At 43.8% G+C, this 27,338-nt stretch overlaps 1 protein-coding gene and 1 long non-coding RNA gene across 2 annotated transcripts; one reads left to right on the top strand and one right to left on the bottom strand.

Annotated features, from left to right (window-relative positions):
- Nucleotides 1-4,972: 4,972 nt before the first annotated feature.
- snip1 (Smad nuclear interacting protein 1) lies at nucleotides 4,973-12,702 on the top strand. The gene is made up of 3 exons (XM_033045489.1): nucleotides 4,973-5,307; nucleotides 6,590-7,197; nucleotides 10,006-12,702. The coding sequence occupies exons 1-3, from the start codon at nucleotides 5,026-5,028 to the stop codon at nucleotides 10,286-10,288; spliced, it is 1,173 nt and encodes a 390-aa protein (XP_032901380.1). The 5' UTR covers nucleotides 4,973-5,025; the 3' UTR covers nucleotides 10,289-12,702.
- A 348-nt stretch (nucleotides 12,703-13,050) lies between these two features.
- LOC116988616 lies at nucleotides 13,051-24,457 on the bottom strand. The gene is made up of 3 exons (XR_004416003.1): nucleotides 24,447-24,457; nucleotides 22,728-22,733; nucleotides 13,051-13,154 (listed from the first exon to the last, which is right to left on the bottom strand). It is a non-coding gene; the product is annotated as an uncharacterized LOC116988616 (long non-coding RNA).
- Between the last annotated feature and the right edge of the window lie 2,881 nt (nucleotides 24,458-27,338).

The raw sequence follows: 27,338 nt of genomic DNA, 5'->3' as shown, positions 1-27,338 counted from the left end.
TCGCAGTGTAATAGGCGTTGCGGAGGAACAGTTTGTGTGTGTGATATAGGGTTAGATTCATAATTATGTTAATTTTTGTTAATGATTAATATGTTATAATTCTGTTAATTTTCTTTTTTAATGGGTTTTTAAAATTTTATTTTTAAATGGCAAATGGTGTTTGAGTTGATGTTTGTATTGCACTTGCACTCTGTAATTTATCTAATCACACTGTTCACAACTGCGGTATTTGGTAAAATAATAGCAATATGAAGATTCCAGTTGCTCTACTCTTGGAATGTTCCTTAATGTTCTTTTGTGTCTATGGAATTGTTTTTCAACAATAAAATGGGTCTGGTCTTCCCAATAGCCAGAGAGTGGAATGAGATCTGTCTGTAATGGTGGGGTTATCTAAATGAAGAATTTAACAAAATAAAATTTGTTTTGAGCAAGATTAACAAATGATGTATAACTTAAGGATGATTTTATTCAGCGATCATACAACTGATTAGATTGTGGAGGAAAGAACACACATAAACACATATATGACTGTATCTGAGACAAAGGGGAGCACTCCGCTCTATGATCTGAGCTATAGTGGGAGTTCGAGCAGGCTTAATAAAATTTTCACTACACAACAGAGTGTATATGATCTGATTTTGTATTAGATCACAGAGAGGCAGAACGAAAATGCTCTTGAGAAGATTTTTACGAGGATGTTGCCACGAGGACTTGACTGTATCTGAGACAAAGCGGAGCGCTCTGCTCTATGATCTGAGCTCTCGTGCGAGTTCGGGCAGGCTAAATAAAATTTTCACTACACAACAGTCTATATGTTCTGATTTTGTATTAAATCACAGAGAGGCAGAAAGAAAATGCTCTTGAGGAGAAGATTTACGAGGATGTTGCCACGAGGACTTTACTATCTGAGCTCTATGATCTGACCTACAGTGAGAGATTGAACAGGCTAAATAATATTTTCACTATACCATAGAAAGTAATAAATGTTTTCTTACCTTTCCTCCTTAATGGGGAACCTGAAGAAAGACAGGTCGGGTCGCCTACATTGGCGATTGGAGCAATTTATAGCAGAGCAGTATGCTACACTAGTAGATGTGGACACCATAGCCAAAGCAAAGATACTAGTGCGGAGACAGAAGCCGGTTACGGAAATGGTGCTGAAGATTACCCATGACCTACTACGGCTTTTTCCTCGAGGGGACTACCTTGCTCTGCTTTAGGATCTTTTGTTGGGATTGAAGGCAGATAAATCCTCAGGGCCTGATAGGCTGCATCCCAGGGTACTCGAGGAGGTGGCTCTAGAAATTGTGGATGCATTGGTGATAATTTTCCAATGTTCTCTCGACTCTGGTTCAGTTTCTGTGGACTGGAGGGTAGCCAATGTAGCCCCACTTTTTAAGAAAGGAGGGAGAGAGAAACCAGGGAATTATAGACCAGTTAGCCTTACATCGGTAGTGGGGTAGATGCTTGAGTTGAATACTAAAGATGTTATAGCAGCGCACTTGGAAAGCAGTGACAGGATCGGTCAAAGTCAGCATGGATTTATGAAGGGGAAATCATGCTTGACTAATCTTCTGAAATCTTTTGAGGATGTAACAAGTAGAATGGATAAGGGAGAGCCACTGGATGTGGTGTATCTGGACTTTCAAAAAGCCTTTGACAAGGTCCCACACAAGAGATTAGCCTGCAAAATTAGAGTACATGGTATTGGGGGTAGGGTATTGACATGGATAGAGAACTGGTTGGCAGACAGGAAGCAAAGAGTAGGAATTAACGGGTCCTTTTCTGAATGGCAGGCAGTGACTAGTGGGATGCCGCAAGGCTCGGTGCTGGGACCCCAGTTCTTTAAAATATATATTAACGATTTAGACAAGGGAATTAAATGTAACATCTCCAAGTTTGCGGATGACATAACGCTGGGTGGCAGTGTGAGCTGCGAGGAGGATGCTATGAGGCTGCAGGTTGAGTTGGATAGGTTGAATGAGTGGGCAGATGCATGGCAGATACAGTATAATATGGATTAATGTGAGGTTATCCACTTTTGTGGCAAGAACAGGAAGGCAGATTATCTGAATGATGTCAGATTAGGAAAAGGGGAGGTGCAACGAGACCTGGGTGTGCTTGTACATCAGTCACTGAAAGTAAGCATGCATGTACAGCAGGCAGAGAAGAAAGCTAATGGCATGTTGACCTTCATTGTGAGAGGATTTGAGTTTAGGAGCAACTGCCTACTGCAGTTGTACAGGTCCATGGTGAGACCGTACCTGGAGTATTGTGCGCAATTTTGGACTCCTAATTTGAGGAAGGGCATTATTGCTATTGAGGAAGTGCAACGTAGGTTCACCAGATTAATTCCCGGGATGGTGGGACTGACATGTGATGAAAGAATGGATCGACTGGGCTTGTATTCACTGGAATTTAGATGGATATTAAGAGGGGATCTTATAGAAACATATCTTATAGAAACTGTCTTCACTAAGGAAGTCACAAACAATCTCCCAGATGTACTGCAGGACAGAGGATCTATGGGGGTAGAGGAACTGAAATAAAATTTCATTAGGCGAGAAATAGTATTGGGTAGGCTAATGGGACTGAAGGATGACAAATCCTCTGGACCTGATGGTCTGCACCCCAGGGTCCTAAGGGAGAAATAGTGGACGCATTGGTGATCATTTTCCAATGTTCAATAGATTCAGGATCAGTTCCTGTGGATTGGAGGATAGCTAATGTTATCCCACTTTTCAAGAATGGAGCGAGAGAGAAAACAGGGAATTACAGACCAGTTATCCTGACTTTGGTGGTGGGAAAGATGCTGGAGTCAATTATTAAAGAGGTAATAATGGGGCATTTGGATAGCAGTAAAAGGATTAGTCCAAGTCAACATGGATTTATGAAAGGGAAATCATGCTTGACTAATCTTCTGGAATTTTTTGAGGCTGTGACAAGTAGGGGTGCCAGTGGATGTAGTGTATCTAGACTTTCAGAAAGCCTTTGATAAGGTCCCGCACGGGAGACTGGTGACTAAAATTAGAGCACATGGTATTGGGGGTAGGGTGCTGACATGGATAGAAAATTGGTTGGCAGATCAGAAGCAAAGAGTAGGAGTGAACGGGTCCTTTTCAGAATGGCAGGCAGTGGCGAGTGGAGTGCCGCAAGGCTCAGTGTTGGGGCCGCAACTGTTTACCATATATATTAATGAATTGGAAGAGGGAATTAGGAGCAACATTAGCAAGTTTGCGGATGACGCAAAGCTGGGTGGCAGTGTGAGCTGTGAAGAGGATGTTAGGAGGTTGCAGGGTGACCTGGACAGGTTGAGTGAGTGGGCAGATGTGTGGCAGATTCAGTACAATATAGATAAATGTGAGGTTATCCACTTTGGCGGCAAAAACAAGGGGGCAGATTATTGTCTCAATGGGGTTAGGTTAGGTAAGGGAGAGGTGCAGCGAGACCCGGGCGTCCTTGTACACCGGTCACTGAAAGTTGGCTTCCAGGTACAGCAGGCAGTGAAGAAAGCTAATGGAATGTTGGCCTTCATAACAAGAGGATTTCAGTATAGGAGTAAAGAGGTTCTGCAGTTGTATAGGGCCCTGGTGAGACCACATCTGGAGTATTGTGTACAGTTTTGGTCTCCTAATTTGAGGAAGGACATCCGTGTGATTGAAGCAGTGCAGCGTAGTTCACGAGATTGATCCCTGGGATGGCAGGACTGTCATACGAGGAAAGATTGAAAAGACTAGGCTTGTATTCACTGGAGTTTAGAAGGATGAGGGGGTTCTTATAGAAACATATAAAATGATAAAAGGACTGGACAAGCCAGATGCAGGAAAAATGTTCCCAATGTTGGGCGAGTCCAGAATCACCTTTTCATTGAAAGCCGTCCAGAAAACGTTTTCACCCAGTTGTGAATTTATGGAATTCCCTGCCACAGAGGGCAGTGGAGGCCAAGTAACTGGATGGATTTAAGAGAGTTAGATAGAGCTCTAGGGGCTAGTGGAGTCAAGGGATATGGGGAGAAGGCAGGCACGGGTTATTGATAGGGGACGATCAGCCATGATCACAATGAATGGCGGTGCTGGCTCGAAGGGCCGAATGGCCTCCTCCTGCACCTATTTTCTATGTTTCTATATAAAATTATTTAAGGATTGGTCAGGTTAGATGAAGGAAAAATGTTCCCGATGGGAGAGTCCAGAACCAGGGGTCACCATTTAAGAATAAGGGGTGGGCCATTTAGAACTGAGATGAGGAAAAACGTTTTCACCCAGAGTTGTGAATCTCGCACATCGACCCGGCACAGACACATTAACACTTTAGACTGTTTTACTGTTCTTTTTATAAATCATGTTTCTCGGGGTATCTAAATCTAAATTGTATTAGTTGTTTTAAGTTATGACATCGGTTGGAAGCTGCATACCAAATCACGTTGCACCTATGTGCAATGACAATAAAACATATTATTATTATTATTATTATCTGTGGAATTCTCTGCCACAGAAGGCAGTGGAGGCCGATTCACTGGATGTTTTCAAGAGTTAGATTTAACTCTTAGAACTAAAGGAATCAAGAGATGTGGGGAGAAGGCAGGAATGGGGTACTGATGTTAGATGATCAGCCATGATCATCAAAGATCCTATAGCAGAGCAAGATAGGCTACTCCTGCGAAATGCAATGGACTGACGTGTAGTAGCTATGGAGGGGATCATGGGCATTTTCCCCCGCCCATTTTAGTAACCTGAGCCTACCTGACGCGACCCGACTCGCAGTGTAATCAATGTTGTGGGGCAACAGTTTGTGTGGGTTAGATTCATAAATCTGTCAGTTATAAGATATATTGCTATAAGATCTTTGATGATCATATTGAATGGCGGAGCTGGCTCGGCTCGATATTGATCCAGCGCTGGGTTTGATCCGGTAGAGGAGGTGATGCAGTGACGCAGTGGATGATGACCCCTCGCCTCCGCCCCGGAAGCGCCAGCGCCAGTGAGTGAGCGAGCGTCCCCGCTTTGGGCCGAGGCGCCGCCAGCAGTGATGGAGGCCCCGGGCCCCCGCCGCACCCACCGCCAGCCCGCCCCGCACAGCCCCGGGACCCGGGCCCCAGCACCCCGCCGCACGGCCAGGGGGCATGACCCCGCACCCCTCATCAAGCGGCGCCGCTCCAGCTCCCGCTCCTCCGGCGGCAGCGTCTCCCCGCCCGCACACTGGAAGGGCGGCTCGCCGGCCCGGAGCAGCCCCGGCCCCGGCCCCGGCCCCGGCCCCGACCCGCAGCAGCAGCAGCAGCAGAGAGCGCGGCCCCACGACAGGAGCAGGAGGGTGAGTGCAGCCGAGGGAGGGGGTTAATGGAGGTAGGGATTGGGGGGGAGGAGTGGGAAAGGGGGGAGGGCGCTCTTCTTTCATCTCCACAACGCACCTAAATTCACATCAAACAAAAATGTGGCCATAATGCAGTTCCCTGGTCGGCGAGGGATGGAAGGAAGGAGGTGATTTTAGTTTGACAATGGGTGGATTGTGAAAGGGAGACAAGAGATGTCGGAATCTTGCCCAAAATATCGGTCCTAAAAAAAACTGCTGAAGGAGTTCAGTCGGTCAGGTAGCATCTGTGGAAAAGTGGGATTTCACAGACGACATTTTGGGAAAGGCTCAAACTATTTCAGGAACACCTGCTGAGGTCCTGGATATGGGAATCATGTCCTGGCTCAGATAACGTTACATGGAGGCAAATGATTCCTTCCTCTAGCAGTTTGTGTTTTTGGATTATGAAGGATTTTGACAGGAAGTCTCAGCTGGGTGACTGATCAGTCACTTGAGGGCACAGAACAATAGGGAGCTGTGGGTGGATTAATGAGAAGGAAGCATGAGATACTGGGATATGGAATGCACTGACTGAAAGAGTGGAGAAAACAATCAGCAGTGACTTTTAAAGTTTACATGCATGAAATGGAGGTGGAGGAAGAGGGGGGTGAAGGTAGGAGAGAAATGCAGGAAAGGGAGACAAATGGCAAAGCACAAGTGCTGGTGAAACTCAGTGGGTCTGGCGGCATCTGTGGAGAGAATGGACAGGCAACGTTTTAGGTCGTCCACAGGACACACCCTCAGGCTGGGCAAATAGGGCAGAGTTTTCAAAAAGTTGAAACATGAACTGAACTGTCCTGTCTGAGGTATTACTATATATTTGAAGCAGGGTCTCGACCCGAAATGTCACCTGTTCCTTTTCTCCAGAGACGCTGTCTGACCCACTGAGTTACTCCAGCTTTTTATGGCTATCTTCAGTTTAAACCAGCATCTGCAGTTCCATCCTATAACTATATATTTATACTTTTGTTAGTGGCTGAAATTAAGCGTGGAATTGAGTTTTGATTTGTGCTGGTGACAGAAAGCCATCTCATGGAAGATTAGTGTAGTTTATTGTCATGTGTATCGAGGGACAGTGAAAAGCAAGAAGCCAAAATTATGTACAGGATATTGTATTTTGTTTCATTCGTTTCATTAAATAGATTGTTAATAAAATAGCTGTAAAGTAAGATTTTGAAAACTGGGCTTTTTAAATGCTGGCTGTGTTGTAGCAAACAATATTGGATGTTCTGATTGTCTCCAGGAACGTCATGAGCACCCACGACAGGAGCGCAACGAGAGACGCCACAGAGACCACTCGGAAGGAAATGAGCACCGACGTAAGAAGGACGGTGACCGAGAGCGACGGAGAGAGGGCTCGGACCGCGGGCAAGCTCACGGCAAGAAGAACGGTGGGCCCCGCACGGAGCCTGGATTGAGCGGTCGGGACAGGGAGGATCAGCAGCTAAGTGAACAGCAAGCCGAGCGCGAATTTAACAACGATAGACGGCGCCAGAACCGTGACCGGTTCAAAGCACTGGGCGCTGAGAATCCCGAAACTGAACCAAACAGTAGCCAGGCCAGTAGCGGGAATGCTGCCCAGGTTAAAGAGGAGCCTAATTTTGAGTTATCCGGTGCCCTCGTGGAAGATACAAACACCTTTCGTGGCGTGGTGATAAAATACAATGAACCGGCAGAGTCCCGCATCCCAAAGAAACGGTGGCGACTTTACCCGTTCAAGAATGACGAGCCTCTACCAGTCATGCACATTCATCGTCAGAGTGCCTATCTCTTGGGTCGTCAGCGAAGGATAGTGGACATCCCCATTGATCACCCCTCATGTTCCAAGCAGCATGCTGTGCTGCAGTACAGGTTTGTGTTCCTGTCTCAATACATACATTTGGGGAGAGGGAGGTTTAAATATAGTTTCCCTTTACATGCCCAAAAATGTATTGATGAATCTACTCTCTTTAAGTCAATTCTGGATAGCAGACTTGACACTAAATTAAATATAATTTTGGAATTGATGGAAAAGGATGACCTTAATGGTTGGGACTTGAATTCCAACCTAGCTTTTAAATGAGTTGAATCGGGAAAGAATGAAGTTGATCAAGCAACACCTCGGCTTTGCACTGGTATCAGTGTCTGATTCAAAGTCGTGACATTTCCCGGCACTTTTCAAACTTAATATGAAATAGTACGCAATTTCTCCACTCCCTCTTTTGTCAGTGACTCCAATAAAAAGTGCACCCACTAGTTTAATTTGGGTCTACAAACTGCACAAAACATTACGCAGAAACTAATTGCACCCCAAAGCACCCCAAAGGCTTATTGCTTTGTCATAGAAAATAGAACTGTACAGTGCAGGAGCAGGCCCTTCGGCCTACAATGTCTGTCAAACATGATGCCGAGACAATTCCTATATACCTGCACAAAATCCATATCCATGTGTCCATCCAAAACCCTTTTAAATGCCACTTTGACTATGTCGTGATATTACTTGCGAGCGGAGCACCAAGGCAAATTCCTCGTATGTGTACATACTTGGCCAATAAACTAATTCATTCATTCATTCATTCATCACCACCCTCGGCAGTGTGTTCCAGGCAGCCACCACTCTCTTTACTTGCCTTGCACATCTCATTTAAACTATGCCTCTCTCACCGTAAAACTAATATTTGATATTTTCATCCTGGGAAAACAAAATCAAACTGTCCAACTAGGCTTTAGACATACAGTGTGGAAATAGGCCTTTCAGCCCACCGAGCCCGCACTAACCAGCCATCACTCCAGCTATTCTGCCCACTAGGGACAATCTACAATTTTACCAAAGCTTAGTTCTAATTAACGTAGAAACCTGTGTTTGAAGTGTGTGGGGAAACCTTGGCATCTGGAGAAAACCCACGTGGTCACAGAGAGAATGTATAAACTCTGTACAGACAGCACCCATAGTCGGGATTGAACCCGGGTCTCTGGCGCTGTAAGGCAGCAACTCTACCACTGCGTCACTGTGCCGCTCTGCCTCTCATAATTTTACATACTTCTATCTGGTCTCCCCTCAGCCTCCAATGTTCTAGAGAAAACCATCCAAGTCAGACCAGCTTCCCCTTCTAGCCAATATCCTCTAATGCAGACATTTTAGAACATTGGTGAAAGGCTGTGCATATTGGTATTGTGCTAATTTTGAGAGTGAGAAGTTTTTCTTCCTGTTTCATCATGCAGTAGTTTTGTTTTTTGATGTCTCCCTTTATTGCACCCGCATTTCTCGTTCCCACTAGCTCTTAACAGTAAGTATGGAATTTAAGGAATAATTTCTATTATGGACAGGACAGCGGCTTGTATAGTAGAGGTTCTCGAAGAAAGACCTTGTTTATATGTTTGATTGGTTATTTTCAAGAATGGGTGGGTGGTTATGTTGATGCTTCATTGGGCTAGTACACTGAAGAGCATGATATCCTGATAACCCAGGGACATTCTTTAGAGGGTTGGTGTGTAGAAACAGCAGACGATCAAGATTCTGGTGATGAAGGAAAAAGATAGTGGGTTAGTACAGCAGACTTCATTTTCTGCAGACTTTGCATAGAAGTTTACTGGCACACTTCTGAATCTTGTGCAATATTTTAATCAATATTCTTTGAGAAGATCGACACAAAAAGTCAGGCAGCATTACTGGAGACAAGGATTGGTTGATGTTTGGGTCAAGACCCTTCAAGAGTAGAAAGTAATAATTAGGAGACACTCCGGGAGTCATGAATGGTTAAACCAACAGGAAATATTTAAGGTACACAAAAATGCTGGAGAAACTTAGCGGGTGCAGCAGCATCTATGGAGCGAAGGAAATAGGTAACGTTTCGGGCCGAAACCCTTCTTCAGACTGATGGGGGGAAATATTTAAGTTAATTTTACATGGATCACAAAAAGCAAGTTTGATGGCTCATTCCAAGTCTGCATCATGTTGATTTGATTGTTTTAGCAACCTCTAGTTATTTGTTTCTCCTTGAAGTCTCTGTGTGGGCATATCATGAGAATGTGTACATAATTTGTCAATGTTATTTTTAACATGCGCACACTATTTATTCCAGGTTCAATTAGTGAAATGAAAAGAGATACAATGAAGCAACATTGTGAGTCCAAATCAAAGTTGTTTTATGCAGGGAGAAGATTTCCCTCTGCAGCTTTAGCAGAATTTAAACTAACTATCCCACACACACTAGGGACAATTTACAATTTTACCAAAGCCAATTAACGTACAACATGCACATCTTTGGAGTATGGGAGGAAACCGGAGCACCCAGAGGAAACTCATGTAGATCACAGGGAGATTGTACAATCTCTATACAGACAGCACCTGTGATCAGGATCGAACCTGGGTCTCTGGTGCTGCAGCAATTCTACTGCAGCGCCACTGCACCTTTAATGAGGGTGTTTTAGGAACCTCCCTTAACAAAATAGTTGTAATAACATTTGCAGGCTATAATCAAAAAACAAGCTGTTGGAAATGTGAAGTGAAGAGAAAATTTGTGATACTCAGTGTAAGGCGGCATCTGTATAGAGAGAAACAGTTAACGTTTCACAGATTAAAAATCGTTGACTCAAAATATTAGTTCTCTTATTATGTAGATCTTTGATATGTAAAAGTCCAATTTTTAAGTAACTTGGTGTCTATTTTCTCTCCATCAGACTAGTGCAGTTCACCCGTGGTGATGGTACAACTGGCAGGAGGGTGAGGCCATACATCATCGATCTAGGCTCTGCTAATGGCACCTACCTTAACAATCAACGCATTGAGGTCCAGCGATACTATGAACTCCGAGAAAAGGATGTGCTGAAATTTGGTTTCAGTAGCAGGGAATATGTAATTTTGCACGAATTCTCAGATACTGCTGAGGTGGACGCACGACAAGAACAGAACGACGACGATGATGACGAGGAGGAGGAGGAGGAAGAGGAGGAGGAAAGTTAATGTAAAAAAACACCACCTGGCTGTGCATTTTCAAATTGGCACAACTGTTTCACTTCCCCTTGCAATTAAATGGTAACAATTGGAAGGACCAATGGACAATTGACCAATTGAGTTCTTCTGTCCAAGCCAAGCCAACAGAAAGCGCATATTGACTCTTAATTTGGAGTTTCATATCAACTCGGACAAAATGCTGCCTGGCTAACAACTGAACATGTAATCCCTCCAGACCAATTGTTTAAAGTTCTGTTTTGCAGTCGATTGTCATGTTTTGTAACCTGATGCATTGTAGTATTGAAGAGGCTCAGTAAATGGTGGCAAAAGCCCATGAAGTTACTGCGTGAGTTTAACTGAGCAGCAACTAAAGGGCAGCATTGTCAATGATGTAGGAATATATGATGCTTTTCATTGTCATTTTGTTTTATTAGTTTCAGGTTATTCACTGGAGAACGATGAACTCCACAAATTTAGCTACAGATTCTTTGGTCTGACAAAGTCAGAAAACAAGAAGTCAAATGCGCTTGGGCTTTTTATACACCTGTTGGCTTTTGCAAGCTCTGAGATATTGAGTTGCTAGTCTGAAGGCTTTAATTTCTTTTTCTAACAAAAGATTGTGCACAAATCAATGTTCTTTCTAATTTAAAAGCCTTGTTTTGTACATGAGTTATGTTTTACAAACATTTCAGATTCTTTGGGTTTTTGGATAATGTATTTGTAATTTATGAACTTTACAAATAACAAATATGAACATTTCTTATGTAATATAATCTGTCTCGAATCCTTCTGCAAGCTGCAGGATGTTTTTGCATAATATGGGGTTCTCCCCTGAATTTTATGTTTCTTCAAGTCGCTATTTTGGTTAGAGGTGAAAATAAGGATTTTATTCCCAGTTATCCATGACACCTAATTACCTAAAAGCGCTCAGCAAGGCAGGAGGTTTTTGGTTAAAAGCTTATTTTTTGTTTCCCCAGCCAGAAGTGAGATGTTATTTTGGTTCCTCCTGGGAGCAGGAAGCAACAGGAAGCTCAACAAACCATTGCACAATGAACGTCGGAGGTATAACCCTCTGCCTCTTCATGATTGATTTGGGCACAGTCACAAATGCAGCTGTACTTGTGCACAGTGCGAACCACATGCTGATGGAAAGGCTGTGACATTCTAAAAATGTTCACAGTAAATTATACCCTAACCAATACACGCATTATGGGTGTGCTTTCTATTGAGAGATGTGTTATTCATATGTAATTGGCTAAATTCCGGGATATCCAGAAATTCAACTGATTGTGATTGGAAAATTGGATTAAAATCTTGAATTAAAATGGCAACATTGGTTGTCAGCAAAATGATGCCGTCAGTTTACATCCACCATCTGAGCTTGGAGTACTTAAACTGCCAGCATGATCTGATTGTGGTCTGTAATTATTAAAATACTTGCATTAACAAAAGAACTAGAGAGAATGGTTGTATCATTCAAAGTCACATCTGCATTATATTTGCAATAATAGCTTCTGACATCTTATGGTAGGAGGCATATATTCCGCCAACATTTATTTTAACTGCTATTAGCTCTTGTGAAAGGCTGTGGACCTGGAATGTTAACTCTATGCTTCTCTCGCCACAGATGCTGCCTGACTTAATGAGTGTTTACCGACATTTTCTGTTTTTAAATAACTTTCATTACATTGGTGGACTTTCCAGTTAAGATGCCTGGATGTCCTGACCACCTTACTGTATCTAACATCTCCGTATAAGAACTGCTTGGAGCCAAGATGTTAATTTAAAATATGGATAAGGGGGATGGATTTGGAATCGGTTCGCTTTATGGATATATATTTCTAGTTGGCCTATTACATTGATTTTGTTCCAAGGAAGTGGTTATTACCCCTCTCGATATGAAAGAGCCTGATGTTGAGTGTGTGCTTGGGAGGGACAGGGAAGCTGTGTGTTGCATCTAAATAGTGTGTTTCATCAATAAAATGGAAGGCGGGTAGCAAACAAATTACTGCTTTAAGTCTGTATAATTACACTGACGCGTGTAGGCCTTGAAAACAAACATTCAGGGAAAAATTTGTCTTTTTCATTACTTAAATTCTTTGTGATTAAATGCATCTGCTAAAATGTTCATAGATTTTCATACCAAAGGGCTCAACTTTCCCCCTTTCCCCCCCGTACAGTTGCATAGTGAAGTCAGGTTGTTGCTGAGCAACAGGAGAGTGATAATGAACCGCAGCACAAACCTATCTGTTGCTGCAATTTGTTATTAAATGGAAAGCTGTTTTAAAATACTGCTCAAAATTATATTTTGTTGTATAAAGAAAACTGGTGTTCTGCCGATTGTGATTTTGATTTTGTTACAATCACTCCTACGTTTTTGGCAGTCTGCATCATTTTTAGTAAAGTAGATTTCAAACAACATTTTTCATGTGTTGAGTGTGCATTTATTTTGACATTACAGGCTTTCTTAATTTATCAGCTGCACCCCTGTGGCATTAGTCAAAGTATGGTTGGATATGTGGCAATGTCACTTCAGCTGTTCAAATGGAGCCAAGATTAACCAAACCCCTTTCTATTTGAGTACGCCACATGGGAATGTGGTGTAAAGGGGAATACACTGAGGTCATTATATAAGTTTTCTGCTTTTTATAAACCCTTCATGAAAAATATTTATTTACCTGCTTCTATTTTTAGAAATGTTCAACCTCAGCTGAAAGCACTGGTGGCGTGGAACTCTGGTCAAAATGACCAAGCGGCCATGTGTAAGACCAGGTTGTAAATAGTGGCCCACTTACTAGTACATTTAACACAACATGATCAGAGAAGTGAATGATAATTTGTGGTGGTCTGATTTCTCCGGGCTAGAGTTTTGCTTCTTTATTAGCCTCTGTACTCACTATTTGAGATTTGTAATAGAAAAAAATCACGTGATTAAAGTGCATATTTCAGATTTTAATTAAGGCCATTTTTATACATTTTGGGTTCACCATTGAGAAATTACAGCAATGTTTATACATAGCCCTCCCCCAATTTCAGGGCACCATAATGTTTGGGACACAGCAATGTCATGTAAATGAAAGTAGTCATGTTTAGTATTTTGTTGCATATCCTGCATGCAATGACTGCTTGAAGTCTGCGATTCATGGACATCACCAGTTACTGGGTGTCTTCTCTAGTGATGTGCTGCCAGGCCTATATTGCAGCCATCTTTAGCTTATGCTTGTTTTGGGGGCTAGTCCCCTTCAGTTTTCTCTTCAGCATATAAAAGGCATGCTCAAATGGGTTTAGATCAGGTGATTGACTTGACCACTCAAGAATTGACCATTTTTTAGCTTTGAAAAACTCCTTTGTTACTTTAGCAGTATGTTTGGGATCATTGTCTTGCTGTAGAATGAACCTCCGACCAATGAGTTTTGAGGCATCTGTTTCAAATTGAGCAGATAGGATGTGTCTTTACACTTCAGAATTCATTTTGCTACTGTACTATCAGCAGTTGTATCATCAATGAAGATGTGAGCCAGTACCTTCAGCAGCCATACATGCCCAGGCCATAACACCCCCACCACTGTGTTTCACAGATGAGATGGTATTCTTTGGATCTTGGGTAGTTCCTTCTCCTCCATACTTTGCTTTTGCCATCACACTGATATAAGTTAATCTTCGTCTCATTTGTCCACAAGACCTTTTTCCAGAACTGTGGTTGCTCTATTAAGTACTTCTTGACAAACGGTAATCTGGCCATCCTATTTTTGCGGCTAACCAATCTTGCAGTGTAGCCTCTGTATTTCTGTTCATGAAGTCTTCTGCGGACAGTGGTCATTGACAAATCCACACCTGACTCCTGAAGAGTGTTTCTGATCTGTCAGTCAGGTGTTTGGGGCTTTTTCTTTATTAGAGAGAATTCTGTCATCATCTGTGGAGATCTTCCTTGGCCTGCCAGTCTCTTTGTGATTATTAAGCTCACCCGTGCTCTCTTTCTTCTTAACGATGTTCCAAATAGTTGATTCTGGTAAGCCTAAGGTTTGGCTGATGTTTCCAATAGTTTTATTCTTGTTTAAAAGTCTAATAATGGCTTCTTTGGCTTTCATTGGCACAACTTTTGTCCTCATGTTGATAAACAGCAATAAAAGTTTCCAAAGGTGATGGAAAGACTGGAGGAAAGACTAGGTGCTGAGAACTCTCTTATACCTTCATTAAGGAGGCATTTAAACACACCTGAGCAATTACAAACACCTGTGAAGCCATGTGTCCTAAACATTATGGTGCCCTGAAATGGGGGGACTATAGATAAGCACAGCTGTAATTTCTGCCTGGTGAAACAAATATGTATAAAAATACCCTTTAATAAAATCTGACAATGTGCACTTTAACCACATGGGAATTTTTATATTACAAATCTCAAATTGTGGAGTACAGAGGCAAATAAATAAATGATGGGTCTTTGTCCCAAACATCATGGAGGGCACTGTGCATACTGTGCCAAACATGGACCGTGGCTGGGAAATCATCAGCTTGGTGAATGTCACACCGGCCCAAACTTGTTGGTCTGCAATCAGATGCTGCCAACTGGCACATTTCCAAAGTGCAGGGATATGCACCGAAGATGTTTAGTGCAGTCACAGTAAGGGCTCTGGTGAAAATCCAGTCTAAGGTCCTGGTAGTCACTGTGTAGGAAGGAACTGCAAATGTTGGTTTAAACCGAAGATAGACACAGAAAGCTGTGTCAAGACCCGAAATGTCACCTACTCCTTTTCTCCAGAGATACTGTCTGACCCGCTGGGTTACTCCAGCTTTTTGTGTATCTCCTGCTGGATCTGACGGCTGATGGCTGGATCTATGTAATAACTTCTCACCAATAGAAGGCTTGGGAATGAAACATTGGTGACGTTGACACATTAAATTGCTTGATAATGTGAATGAAGGAAATCACTGAAGAAGGATCTCGACCAAAATTTCACCCATTCCTTCTCTCCAGAGATGCTGCTTGTCCTGCTGAGTTACTCCAGCATTTGCGTCTATCTTCAAAGAAATGACAGGTTCTGTTTGTGTGACTGCAATTTTGTAACTAAATATCCATTTGGATAAAAAGAAAACAGCCCTGACCAGGTGTGAACAACGGGTTTCTTTTCCAGATACACATGAGTAAACCAAAGAGGTTTTTACAAAAAAAAATCCATGCACCGTTACAAAGAATAGATTTTTAATTCTCAATGTATTTCATGAACTAAATACCAATTTTGCAGCAACAATGATCACAAAGTTGCTGGAGCAACTCAGTAACTGGAGGGGGTCAGGCAGCATCTCTGGACAAAAGGAATAGGTGACATTTCGGGTCGAGACCCGTCAACTTGAGAATCACGGAGGGGGAAACTAGAGGTATGGGAAGGTACAGAACAAAGCAGAGGCTGCATCTATGACTCAGGGAAGGTGGAGCCCATAATGTCCCATTGTGGGCTGGGGACAAGGTAACAACATAGAAAAATAGGTGCAGGAGTAGGCCATTCGGCCCTTAGAGCCAGCACCACCATTCTATACGATCATGGCAATCATCCAGAATCAGTATCCCGTTCCTGCTTTTTCCCCATATCCTTTGATTCCTTTAGCCCAAAAAGCTATATCTAACTCTCTTGAAAACATCCAGTGAATTGGCCTCCACTGCCTTCTGTGGCAGAGATTTCCACAGATTCACAACTCTCTGGGTGAAGAAGTGTTTCCTCATCTCAGTCCGAAATGGCCTACCCCTTATTCTTAAAATGTGATCCCTGGTTCTGGACTCTTCCAACATCGGGAACATTTTACCTGCATCAAGCCTGCCCAATCCTTTAAGAATTTTATATATTTCTATAAGATCTCATCTCATCCTAATAAAATTCCAGTGAATACAAGCCCAGTCGACCCATTCTTTCATCATATGTCAGTCCCGCCATCCCAGGAATTAACCTGGTGAACCTACGCTGCACTCCCTCAATAGCAAAATGTTGTTCCTCAAATTAGGAGACAGAAATTGCACACAATACTCCAGGTGCAATCTCACCAGAGCCCTGTACAACTGCAGTAGGACCTCATTGCTCCTAAAGTTAAATCCTTTCGCAATGAAGGCCAACATGCCATTAGCTTTCTTCAATGTCTGTTGTACCTGCATGCTTACTTTCAGTGACTGATGTACAAGCACACCCAGGTCTGATTGCCCCACCCCTTTTCCTAATCTGACACCGTTCAGATAATAATATGCCCTCCTTTTTTGCCACCAAAGTGGATAGTCTCACATTTATCCACATTATACTGCATCTGCCATGCATCTGCCCACTCACCCAACTTATCCAAGTCACCCTGCAGACTCATAGCATCCTCCTCGCAGCTCACACTGCCACCCAGCTTTGTCATCCGCAAACTTGGAGATGCAACATTTAATTCCCTCGTCTAAATCGTTAATATATATTGTAAATAACTGGGGTCCCAGTACCGAGCCTTGCGGCACCCCGCTAGTCACTGCCTGCCATTCTGAAACCGACCTGTTAATTCCTACTCTTTGCTTCCTGTCTGCTAACCAGTTCTCTATCCATGTCAATACCCTCCACCCAATACCATATGCTCTAATTTTACACACTAATCTCTTGTGTAGGAACTTGTCAAAGGCTTTTTGAAAGTCCAGATACACCACATTCACTGGCTCTCCCTTATCCATTCTACTTGTTACATCCTTAAAAAATTCCAGAAGATTAGTCAAGCATGATTTCCCCTTCATAGATCCATGCTGACTTTGACCAATCCTGTCACTGCTTTCCAAATGTGTTGCTATAACATCTTTAATAATCGACTCCAGCATCCTCCCGACTACCGATATAAGGCTAACTGGTCTATAATTCTCTGTTTTCTTTCTCCCTCCTTTCTTAAAAAGTGGTGTTACATTGGCTAGCCTCCAGTCGACAGGAACTGATCCAGAGTCGAGATAACATTGCAAAATGATCACCAATGCATCGACGATTTATAGGGCCACCTCAAGTACTCTTGGATGCAAACCGTTTGGCCCTGGGGATTTATCGCCTTCAATCCCAACAGTTTACCGAACACCATTTCCTGACTAATGTGGATTCACTTCAGTTCCTCCCTCCCACTAGATCCTCGGTCCTCTAGTATTTCTGGGAGATTGTTTGTGTCTTCCTAAGTGAAGACGGAACCAAAGTACTTGTTTAATTGTTCTGCCATTTCCTTGTTTCCCATTATAAATTCACCTCTCTCTGACTGTAAGGGACCTACATTCGTCTTCAATAATCTTTTCCTTTTAACGGATCTAAAACAACTTTTATAGTCAGTTTTTATATTCCCCGCAAGCTTTCTTTCATGCTCTCCCCCCCCCCTCTTAATTAACTCCTTTGTTCTCCTCTGTTGAGTTCTAAATTTCTCCCAGTCCTTCGGTTTGCTGCTTCCTCTGGCCAATTTATATAACATATAACATATAACAATTACAGCACGGAAACAGGCCATCTCGACCCCTCTAGTCCGTGCCGAACACATAGTCTCCCCTAGTCCCATATACCTGCGCTCAGACCATAACCCTCCATTCCTTTCCCATCCATATAACTATCCAATTTATTTTTAAATGATAAAAACGAACCTGCCTCCACCACCTTCACTGGAAGCTCATTCCACACAGCTACCACTCTCTGCGTAAAGAAGTTCCCCCTCATGTTACCCCTAAACTTCAGTCCCTTAATTCTCAAGTCATGTCCCCTTGTTTGAATCTTCCCTACTCTCAGTGGGAAAAGCTTTTCCACGTCAACTCTGTCTATCCCTCTCATCATTTTAAAAACCTCTATCAAGTCCCCCCTTAACCTTCTGCGCTCCAAAGAATAAAGCCCTAACTTGTTCAACCTTTCTCTGTAACTTAGTTGCTGAAACCCAGGCAACATTCTAGTAAATCTCCTCTGTACTCTCTCTATTTTGTTGACATCCTTCCTAAAATTAGGCGACCAAAATTGTACACCATACTCCAGAATTGGCCTCACCAATGCCTTGTACAATTTTAACATTACATCCCAACTTCTATACTCAATGCTCTGATTTATAAAGGCCAGCACACCAAAAGCTTTCTTTACCACCCTATCTACATGAGATTCCACTTTCATGGAACTGTGCACAGTTATTCCCAGATCCCTCTGTTCACCTACATTCTTCAATTCCCTACCATTTACCATGTACGTCCTATTTTGATTTGTCCTGCCAAGATGTAGCACCTCACACTTATCAGCATTAAACTCCATCTGCCATCTTTCAGCCCACTCTTCCAACTGGCATAAATCTCTCTGTAGACTTTGAAACTCTTCTTCATTACCCGCAACCCCACCTATCTTAGTATCATCTGCATACTTACTAATCCAATTTACCACACCATCGTCCAGATCATTGATGTACATGACAAACAACAGTGGACCCAACACAGATCCCTGTGGCACCCCACTCGTCACTGGCCTCCAACCTGACAAACAACCATCCACCATTACTCTCTGGCATCTCCCATTCAGCCACTGTTGAATCCATCTTGCTACTCCACCATTAATACCCAACCATTGAACCTTCTTAACTAACCTTCCATGAGGAACCTTGTCAAAGGCCTTACTGAAGTCCATATACACAACATCCACTGCTTTACCCTCATCAATTTCCCGAGTAACATCTTCAAAAAATTCAAGAAGATTAGTTAAACATGACCTTCCAGGCACAAATCCATGTTGACTGTTCCTAATCAGACCCTGTTTATCCAGATGCTTATATATATTATCTCTAAGTATTCTTTCCATTAATTTGCCCACCACTGACGTCAAACTAATAGGTCTATAATTGCTAGGTTTACTCTTAGACCCCTTTTTAAACAATGGAACAACATGCGCAGTACGCCAATCCTCCGGCACTATTCCCGTTTCTAATGACATTTGAAATATTTCTGCCATAGACCCTGCTATTTCTACACTAACTTCCCTCAATGTCCTAGGGAATATCCTGTCCGGACCTGGAGACTTATCCACTTTTATATTTCTCAAAAGTGTCAGTACTTCCTCTTCTTTGATCCTCATAGTTTCCATAGCTACTCTACTTGTTTCCCTTACCTCACATAATTCAATATCCTTTTCCTTGGTGAATACCGAAGAAAAGAAACTGTTCAATATCTCCCCCATCTCTTTTGGCTCTGCAGATAGTTGGCCACTCTGACTCTCTAATGGACCAATTTTATCCCTAGTTATCCTTTTGCTATTAATATAGCGGTAGAAACCCTTCGGATTTACTTTTACCTTACTTGCCAAAGCAACCTCATATCTTCTTTTAGCTTTTCTAATTTCTTTCTTAAGATTCTTTTTACATTCTTTATACTCCTCAAGCACCTCATTTACTCCATGCTGCCTATAACTATTGTAGATATCCCTCTTTTTCCGAACCAAGTGTCCAATTTCCCTTGAAAACCATGGCTCTTTACAATTTTTACGATTTCCTTTCAACCGAACAGGGACATAAAGATTCTGTACTCTTAAAATTTCACCTTTGAATGTACTCCATTTCTCTTCCACATCTTTCCCATAAAACAAACTGTCCCAATTTACTCCTTTTAAATCCTTTCGCATCTCCTCAAAGTTAGCCTTTCTCCAATCAAAAATCTCAACCCTAGGTCCAGTTTTGTCCCTCTCCATAATTATATTGAAACTAATGGTATTGTGATCACTGGACCCGAACTGTTCCCCAACGCATACCTCTGCCACCTGACCCATCTCATTTCCTAACAGGAGGTCCAGTACCGCCCCTTCTCTAGTAGGTACTTCTATGTATTGTTGCAAAAAACTATCCTGCACACATTTTACAAACTCCAACCCATCCAGCCCATTTACAGAATGTGTTTCCCAGTCTATGTGTGGAAAATTGAAATCTCCCACAATCACTACCTTGTGCTTACTACTAATATCTGCAATCTCCTTACATATTTGCTCTTCCAATTCTCGCTCCCCATTTGGCGGTCTATAATACACCCCTATAAGTGTTGCTACCCCTTTCCCATTTCTTAGTTCCACCCAAATAGCCTCCCTAGACGAGCCCTCTAATCTATCCTGCCAAAGCACTGCTGTAATATCTTCCCTGATAAGCAATGCAACACCTCCACCTCTTGCCCCTCCAATTCTATCACACCTGAAGCAACGAAATCCTGGAATATTTAGTTTCCAATCACAGCCCTCCTGCAACCATGTTTCACTGATCGCCACAACATCATACTTCCAGGTGTCAATCCAGGCTCTAAGTTCATCCACTTTTCTTACAATGCTCCTAGCATTAAAATATACACATTTAAGAAACCCACCCTCTCTTATTCTCTGATTATTTTCTTTTTCTTCTCTCTCCCCTACATTTTGGGTCAGAGTGCTACCATTCTCTGCCCCCTGCTTCACACACTGACTGCTAGCTTTCCCAATTTGAGTCCCTCCCCCCAACCATACTAGTTTAAAGTCTCCCCAGTAGCCTTTGCAAATCTCCCCGCCAGGATATTGGTCCCCCTTGAGTTCAAGTGCAACCCGTCCTTTCTGTACAGGTCGCACCTTCCCCAAAAGAGGTCCCAATGATCCAGAAACTTGAATCCATACCCACTGCACCAGTCCCTCATCCACGCATTTATCCTCCACCTCGCTCCATTCCTACTCTCACTGTCGCGTGGCACAGGCAGTAATCCTGAGATTGTTACCTTTCCAGTCCTTCTCCTTAACTCTCTACCCAACTCCCTAAATTCTTCTTTCAGGACCTCTTCTCTTTTTTTACCTATGTCGTTGGTACCTATATGGTACCTATATGGTACCTATATGCACCAGGATAGCAAAATTATATGCCTCTTCCTTGGATTTAACCCTATCCTTGATTTCCCTCATTAGCCACGGTTTTATTTTTTTGCAGGCAGTGATGAATCATTTTTGGAGTTCATCCATGCGGTCTTTAAATCTTTGCCATTGCATCTCGTTACAGCAACCGCCATTACAGCAACCGCTGTACCTAATTTCCTGCTTGTTGCTATCCCCAACCTCCCTACTGCTGCTTGGAGGTCTGTACACAACTCCAACAAGCGTTTTTTGCCCTTGGCTATTTCGCAGTTCTACCCATACCGATTCTACAGCATCCAAGCTAATGTCTCTCCTTGCTATTGCATTAATCTCCTCTTTAACCAGCAATGCCACCCCACCTCCTCTTCCTTTCTGTCTATCCTTCCTGAATATCGAATACCCCTGCATGTTTAGCTCCCAGCCTTGGTCACCCTGGGGCCATGTCTCCATAATTCCAACTATATCATATCCGTTAACTACTGACTGCACATTCAATTAATCTACCTTATTACAAATGCTCCTCACATTAAGGCACAAAGCTTTCAGGTTAGTTTTTCTTATCTCCTTTCTACCTTTTGCTTCTGTCCTCCTTTTATCATACTCATAATCATACTTACTCTATTAGCCAAGTATGTTTTGCAATATACGTGGAATTTCATTTGCCATCCAGTCATACCAATAAAAAGCAACAGAACACACAAAATACATTTTAACATAAACATCCACCACAGTGACTCCTCCACATTCCTCACTGTGATGGAAGGCAAAAAAAAGTTAAATCTCTTCTCTTTTTTGTTCTCCTGCGGTCGGGAGCCTCGAGCCTTCTGTTGATGGGGCGATGTTGACTCCCGTAGCTGGCGGCGTTTTGACCCTCACGTCGGGGCTATCAGCTACTCCACCGGGGGGGAATCTCAGCTCCCCGTGCCGGGCAATCTGACCCCGGGTCGGGGCTGGACGAAACCTTCTGCGTCGGTCTCTGCCCGAGACTGAGAGCTCCTCGATGGTGAAGTCCGCAGGCACGTTTGGAGCGTCGATCCCAGGGATGGTATCGGCTCCGATGGTAAGTCCACGGCCCTGTGGTGGGGCTCAAAGTCAGTCTCGAGTAAGGCCTACATGATGTTATGCCGCCGAGCGACCGGAGATATGATCGGAAAACAATCGCATCTCTGGCAAGGTAAGAGATTGAAAAAAAGTTTCCCCCGCCCACCCCCAAATAAAATAAACCAGAGAACATTGACACATACTTTTAAAACACACTAAAAATAACAAAAAGACGAAAAGACAGACAGACTGTTGGCGAGGCTGCCATCGCTGACCTACTTGTATTGGTTCCCATCCCCCTGCCCTATTTAAACGTGACTTTCCTCCACTCTTTTTCCATGAATTGCACGCACACGCTTCCACATTGTTGACCCCACTCTCCCCGCTATTTAGTGTAAACCCACCGATGTATCACTAACAAACCTGCCTGCCAGAATGTTGGTCCCCCTCCAGTTATGGTACAACCCGTCCCTTTTGAACAGGTCACCCCTACCCCAGAAGAGATACCAGTGCTCTATAAATCTAGAGGTCCCTAGAGGTCCTGCTTTTCAGCCTCTTACCTGGTTCTCTATACTCACGTTGCAGTACCTCCTTCCTCTTCTTACCCACGTCATTTGTGCCTACATGCACAACTACTTCCGGCTGCTCCCCTTCCCTCTCGAGGATGTTCTTAAGTCAGCCTGAGACCTCTTGGGCCCTGGCACCAGGGAGGTAAACACGACTCTCGAGTCTCGCCTGTCGCCACAGAATCTTCTGTCCGCACCTCTGACAATGGAGTCACCCACCACTATGGCTCTGCCTGACGTCAGTCTCGCCGGTCGAACCTCAGTGGCAGGATTAGAGTCACAGACCTGTCCGCCGCTCGGATTGGAAGCGTTGTCTGCCCCAACAGCTCCCATGAGTATGTAACTGTTCTCAAAAGGTACTTCCACTGAGGTCTTCTGCACTCGCTTCATCCCCTTCCTTTCCGGCTCTAACCGTCGCACCTCCTGCGCTCTTGGAGTGACGACCTGACTGTAGGTCCTGTCCAGGAAGCTTTCGTCATCCCGGATGGATCGCTGGTCATCCAGCTGCTGCTCCAGTTCCCTAACTCAGCCCTTGAGGCGCTGCATCTGGACACAGTTCCCGCAGGTGTAGTGGTCAGTGACACCAGCCGTGCCCCTGGCTTCCCACATCCTGCAACAAACGCACTGCAACAACATTCATGCCATCACGTCAATAAGTTTAAATATTTAAATGAACACACACACAACTGAATAAATGTATCCTCCTCGCCTCAGCCTCCTTGCCAAAGACTCTTGAGCCAAAGACTTACACACTTATCTCTCCAAGGCACTTCACCTCAACAAGGCCGCTCCGCTACAACTAGTTAATTTTATCTCATCAAGACAACTATCCACTCAGCTAATTAGGATGTTTCAGTAAATCCACTCCCTCGTTGGTCTGGCTGCTGCTCCTCTGTGACCTTCAAGGTAACAAACGGTGAAATTAGCAAGAGGATTAAGGAGGGGGAGGGATGGGGAGAGAGGGAATGCAAGGGTTCGTTGAAGGTAGAGAAATCAAATTCATCCTGCTGGATTGTAAGCTGCCCAAGCGAAAGATGAGGTGATGTTCCTCCAATTTGCGTGTGGCCTCACTCTGACATTGGAGGATGCCCAGGACAGAAAGGTCAGTAAGGGAGTGGGGAGTTAAAACAGTTTTCTAGCTGTCACGGTGAGATTTTAATGTTTCCTGATCATTTGTCTAAGATCTTAACCAAATTCTAGCTTGTCGAATGCTTGTTACATTATCAAGCTTTCTATTTTGCTAATGTAACTTTCTATACTTGCCTTTGAACTTGTTGTAGGCAATAAATGCTGATTGAAAAAATATCGCAATTGAATGTTGGGTTATGGGTGGTGTCTAGGAGGAAGGTTTAGGATTTGGAGTAATTTATTATAATTTTATGGATATGGTTTGAGATGTTTAAATATCATATTTTCCAAATATTGAGCAAGTGTTTGGAACTCCATACAAGAACCTTGTCACGCAACATCTTGGCCAACGTTTTGTGCGTAAATGTGAATGCCCCACTGGTGTAAACTTGTTGGTCTGCAATCAGATGCTGCCAACTGGCACATTTCCAAGATGCAGAGGAACGCGGTATATATATTCCCAGTTACATTTTTATGAGACTTGTTGACAGCATTTGGCAAAAGTACATCATTTGAAGAAGGATCCTGACCCAAAACATCACCCATTCCTTCTATCCAGAGATGCTGCCTGTCCTGCTGAGTTACTCCAGCATTTAGTGCCTATCTTGTACATCCTTTCCTGCCTGTCACAGTTAATATATCACAATGATTATTACACACACACTGAAACAATTCTCCTTGGTTCATTTCTTGCCTCCTTTTAACTGCTTAATGTCCCTTAATGGGCAAGGCTGGCATGAATATCATCACCTCAACAGTGAACATTATTTTATAATGTATGCTCTGATGTCCAGTTGTCTATTTTAAATTAGATTGTGCGTAGGTAGAGGTTTTCTTGCAACTCCACGTGCTTAAGCCCAAAATAGTATTCAGTTTCCAGCAAAAGCTTTGGATCACATGCAGGCAGAGGAGATTTTACTTCGGAGTCACGTGAGTGACTACGTGAAGAACCCCGCCAGGACGCATGCGTGTCATATCGCTACACGCATTGCAATGAGTCACAGCAGGGGGAACAACGTTCCCCTTAGCGGCAGAATTTGAAAGCCGGGAACCGCAGGTAAGGATACTCTGCGTTCCTTCCACTTACCTTACAGGTGGAGACATGGACCAGATCCACGAAGGCTGCGAAAAAGCTGGCGGGGGAGAACCGCGGAGTTGCGGGCAGCCAGCAGCAGCAGCCAACGGCACGCCAATCTCCCGAAATGGGAACAGCTGTGGCCGACTTCGCTCCCGCACCGGCCACGGCCGGGCGGTAGAGCGAAGCAAAAAACTAACAGAGTCGTTGACTCCAATGAGTCCGACTCTGAATAGCCGCGAGCGGCCAGTGCCCGTGAGCATTGGGGCCGGTTGGAGCGGCTGCAGGAGCGACTTCAGGAGCAGCCGCGACGGCCAGTGCCCGTGAGCATTGGAGCCGGTTGGAGCGGCTGCAGGAACTGAAGCAGGAGCGACTTCAGGAGCAGCCGCGATGGCCAGTGCCCGTGAGCATTGGAGCCGGTTGGAGCGGCTTCAGGAGCAGCCGCGACGGCCAGTGCCCGTGAGCATTGGAGCCGGTTGGAGCGGCTGCAGGAAATGGAGCAGCCGCGAGTGGCCAGTGCCCGAGAGCATTGGAGCCAGTTGGAGCGGCTGTTGGAGCAAGTACTCCAAAGTGACAGGCTCCGGGAGATGGAGACTAGTCACAGTGGGCAGCTAGTAAGTCCTACAGCAGTACCTCTTGTAGGGCTGCAGTGTTTCTCCCTCATCAGAGGGGAGTACAGGGGGTCAATTCTGGGTTGACCCTGAAGAGGGGTGCAGAACATACCCCTAGTGCACATGGGGTGCAAGAAAACCTATTGGATATGGTGTCCCAGTTTATTCAACCCGACCAAACTGGCCAAAACCTGGAACCTAAAATAGCTGCAAGTATCGACTACTTGTCATTCAACCAGCTATAAGGACAGGCATTATTGGACACCACAGCAAGACACTTACCACCAGGGAACTGCAAAACACTGAATGTTCCCAGTGTCAACCAGTGAATTTGAAAACATGTCGGAGCCTCAATCAGAGCCATGGACTTGAAACTACAGAAAGTTCTGAAAGTCCTAACAGCGGGAATTACGGTTTTCGCCCGCACAATAAACAAAAAAGACATGACACAAGATCACCAGGATGCACTGGCTTTATTTTGCAACTACCAATACGAGTAAACAGCATTAGGAAGAAGTGCCATCCAACCGGCTTTAGACCCTAATTTGCAGGCCTATGCAAACCTGGAACCTCCAAACCACCAATATTACTATTTGGAGGCAACTTATCAAAACAGGTAAAAGAACTTGACGAAGAGGGTAAAACCCTGGGGCTCATTAAAGCAACATCTAAAAACTACTTCGGCCAGGAAAAAGCACCCCAGTCGGCCAAGACAAACTGGTGAAAGCTCAAAGGCCAGGAACACTCAACATCGGTCTTTTTAGGCCATGGCCCAGACCGGCCTTCCTGGGGAATGCGCTAACCCTCAACACCGACCCAACTACAGATCCAGACACCGGCGCCTCAACGTCCACGGAGGATGCCGAAAAAGTAACAAACCTACCAATAGTAACCATGGGTCTGGTTCCTTACAAGGTTGGTGGGAGATTACAATTCTATCTGGATGCATGGAATAAATTAACTACCGACACTTATATTTTCAGAAGTATAGGGTTATACCATAGAATTTATACAAAAACATAATCCTCCAGATCAGCATGTACCGAACCGAATGTTCATGCTTACAGGCAAAGTAAAAATCAAAAGCGCATGCTGAACTACAGTGGCCATATAAAAAAGGAGCAATGGAGGAAACCCAACACGAATCACAGGAATTCGAGTCCAAAATCTTTATCATAAACAAGATGGTGGTTGCCGCATCATCATAGATTTTACTAATTTGAATACTTTCGTACTATATATTCATTACTAGATGGAAACCTTTGTTACTGCTAAGCAATTGATTTCCTAGGTTACTACATGGCAAGCATCGTTTTAAAAGATGCTTACTATACAGTACCCATTAGAGGTGACCACAGATGTTATTTAACACAATGGATCATCTGGGGTTCACCCTTAACTCAGTTCACATGTCAGTGACTTTGCCGAAAGAAAAGAATACAGCCTTCATGGAGGCTTGCAGCAAAATCATTGACATCACAAAACCATCCATCAGACTGGTAGCAAGAATAATTGGCATTATAGTGGCTGCGTTTCCAGCCACACAAATCGGACCTTTACATTATCAAAAATTACAGAGGGCTAAAATACGAGCACTCAAAAATTATGGTGGTCATTTTGACAGACCAATGAAGCTACCAACAGAGGCCATAATGGAACTAAAATGGTGGAAAGATAACATTAGGCATTGTTCCAATCCAAACATTATCAGCTACCCGTCTATGGAACTACAAACTGATGCCAGTGCACTTGGATGGGGTGCTACCAATTCCATCTCCAGCTGTGGGGGAG

Source organism: Amblyraja radiata, chromosome 27, assembly GCF_010909765.2.
Source record: "Amblyraja radiata isolate CabotCenter1 chromosome 27, sAmbRad1.1.pri, whole genome shotgun sequence".
NCBI classification, from domain to species: domain Eukaryota; kingdom Metazoa; phylum Chordata; class Chondrichthyes; order Rajiformes; family Rajidae; genus Amblyraja; species Amblyraja radiata.
The sequence above is the reverse complement of the archived record's forward strand: the minus strand, read 5'-3'. Positions and strand labels throughout refer to the sequence as shown.

Coding starts and splice junctions, on each gene's coding strand:
- snip1 (XM_033045489.1), top strand. CDS start 5,026: ATGGAGGCCCCGGGCCCCCGCCGCACCCACCGCCAGCCCGCCCCGCAC. Junction 5,308..6,589: donor CCCACGACAGGAGCAGGAGG/GTGAGTGCAGCC, acceptor GATTGTCTCCAG/GAACGTCATGAGCACCCACG. Junction 7,198..10,005: donor CATGCTGTGCTGCAGTACAG/GTTTGTGTTCCT, acceptor TCTCTCCATCAG/ACTAGTGCAGTTCACCCGTG.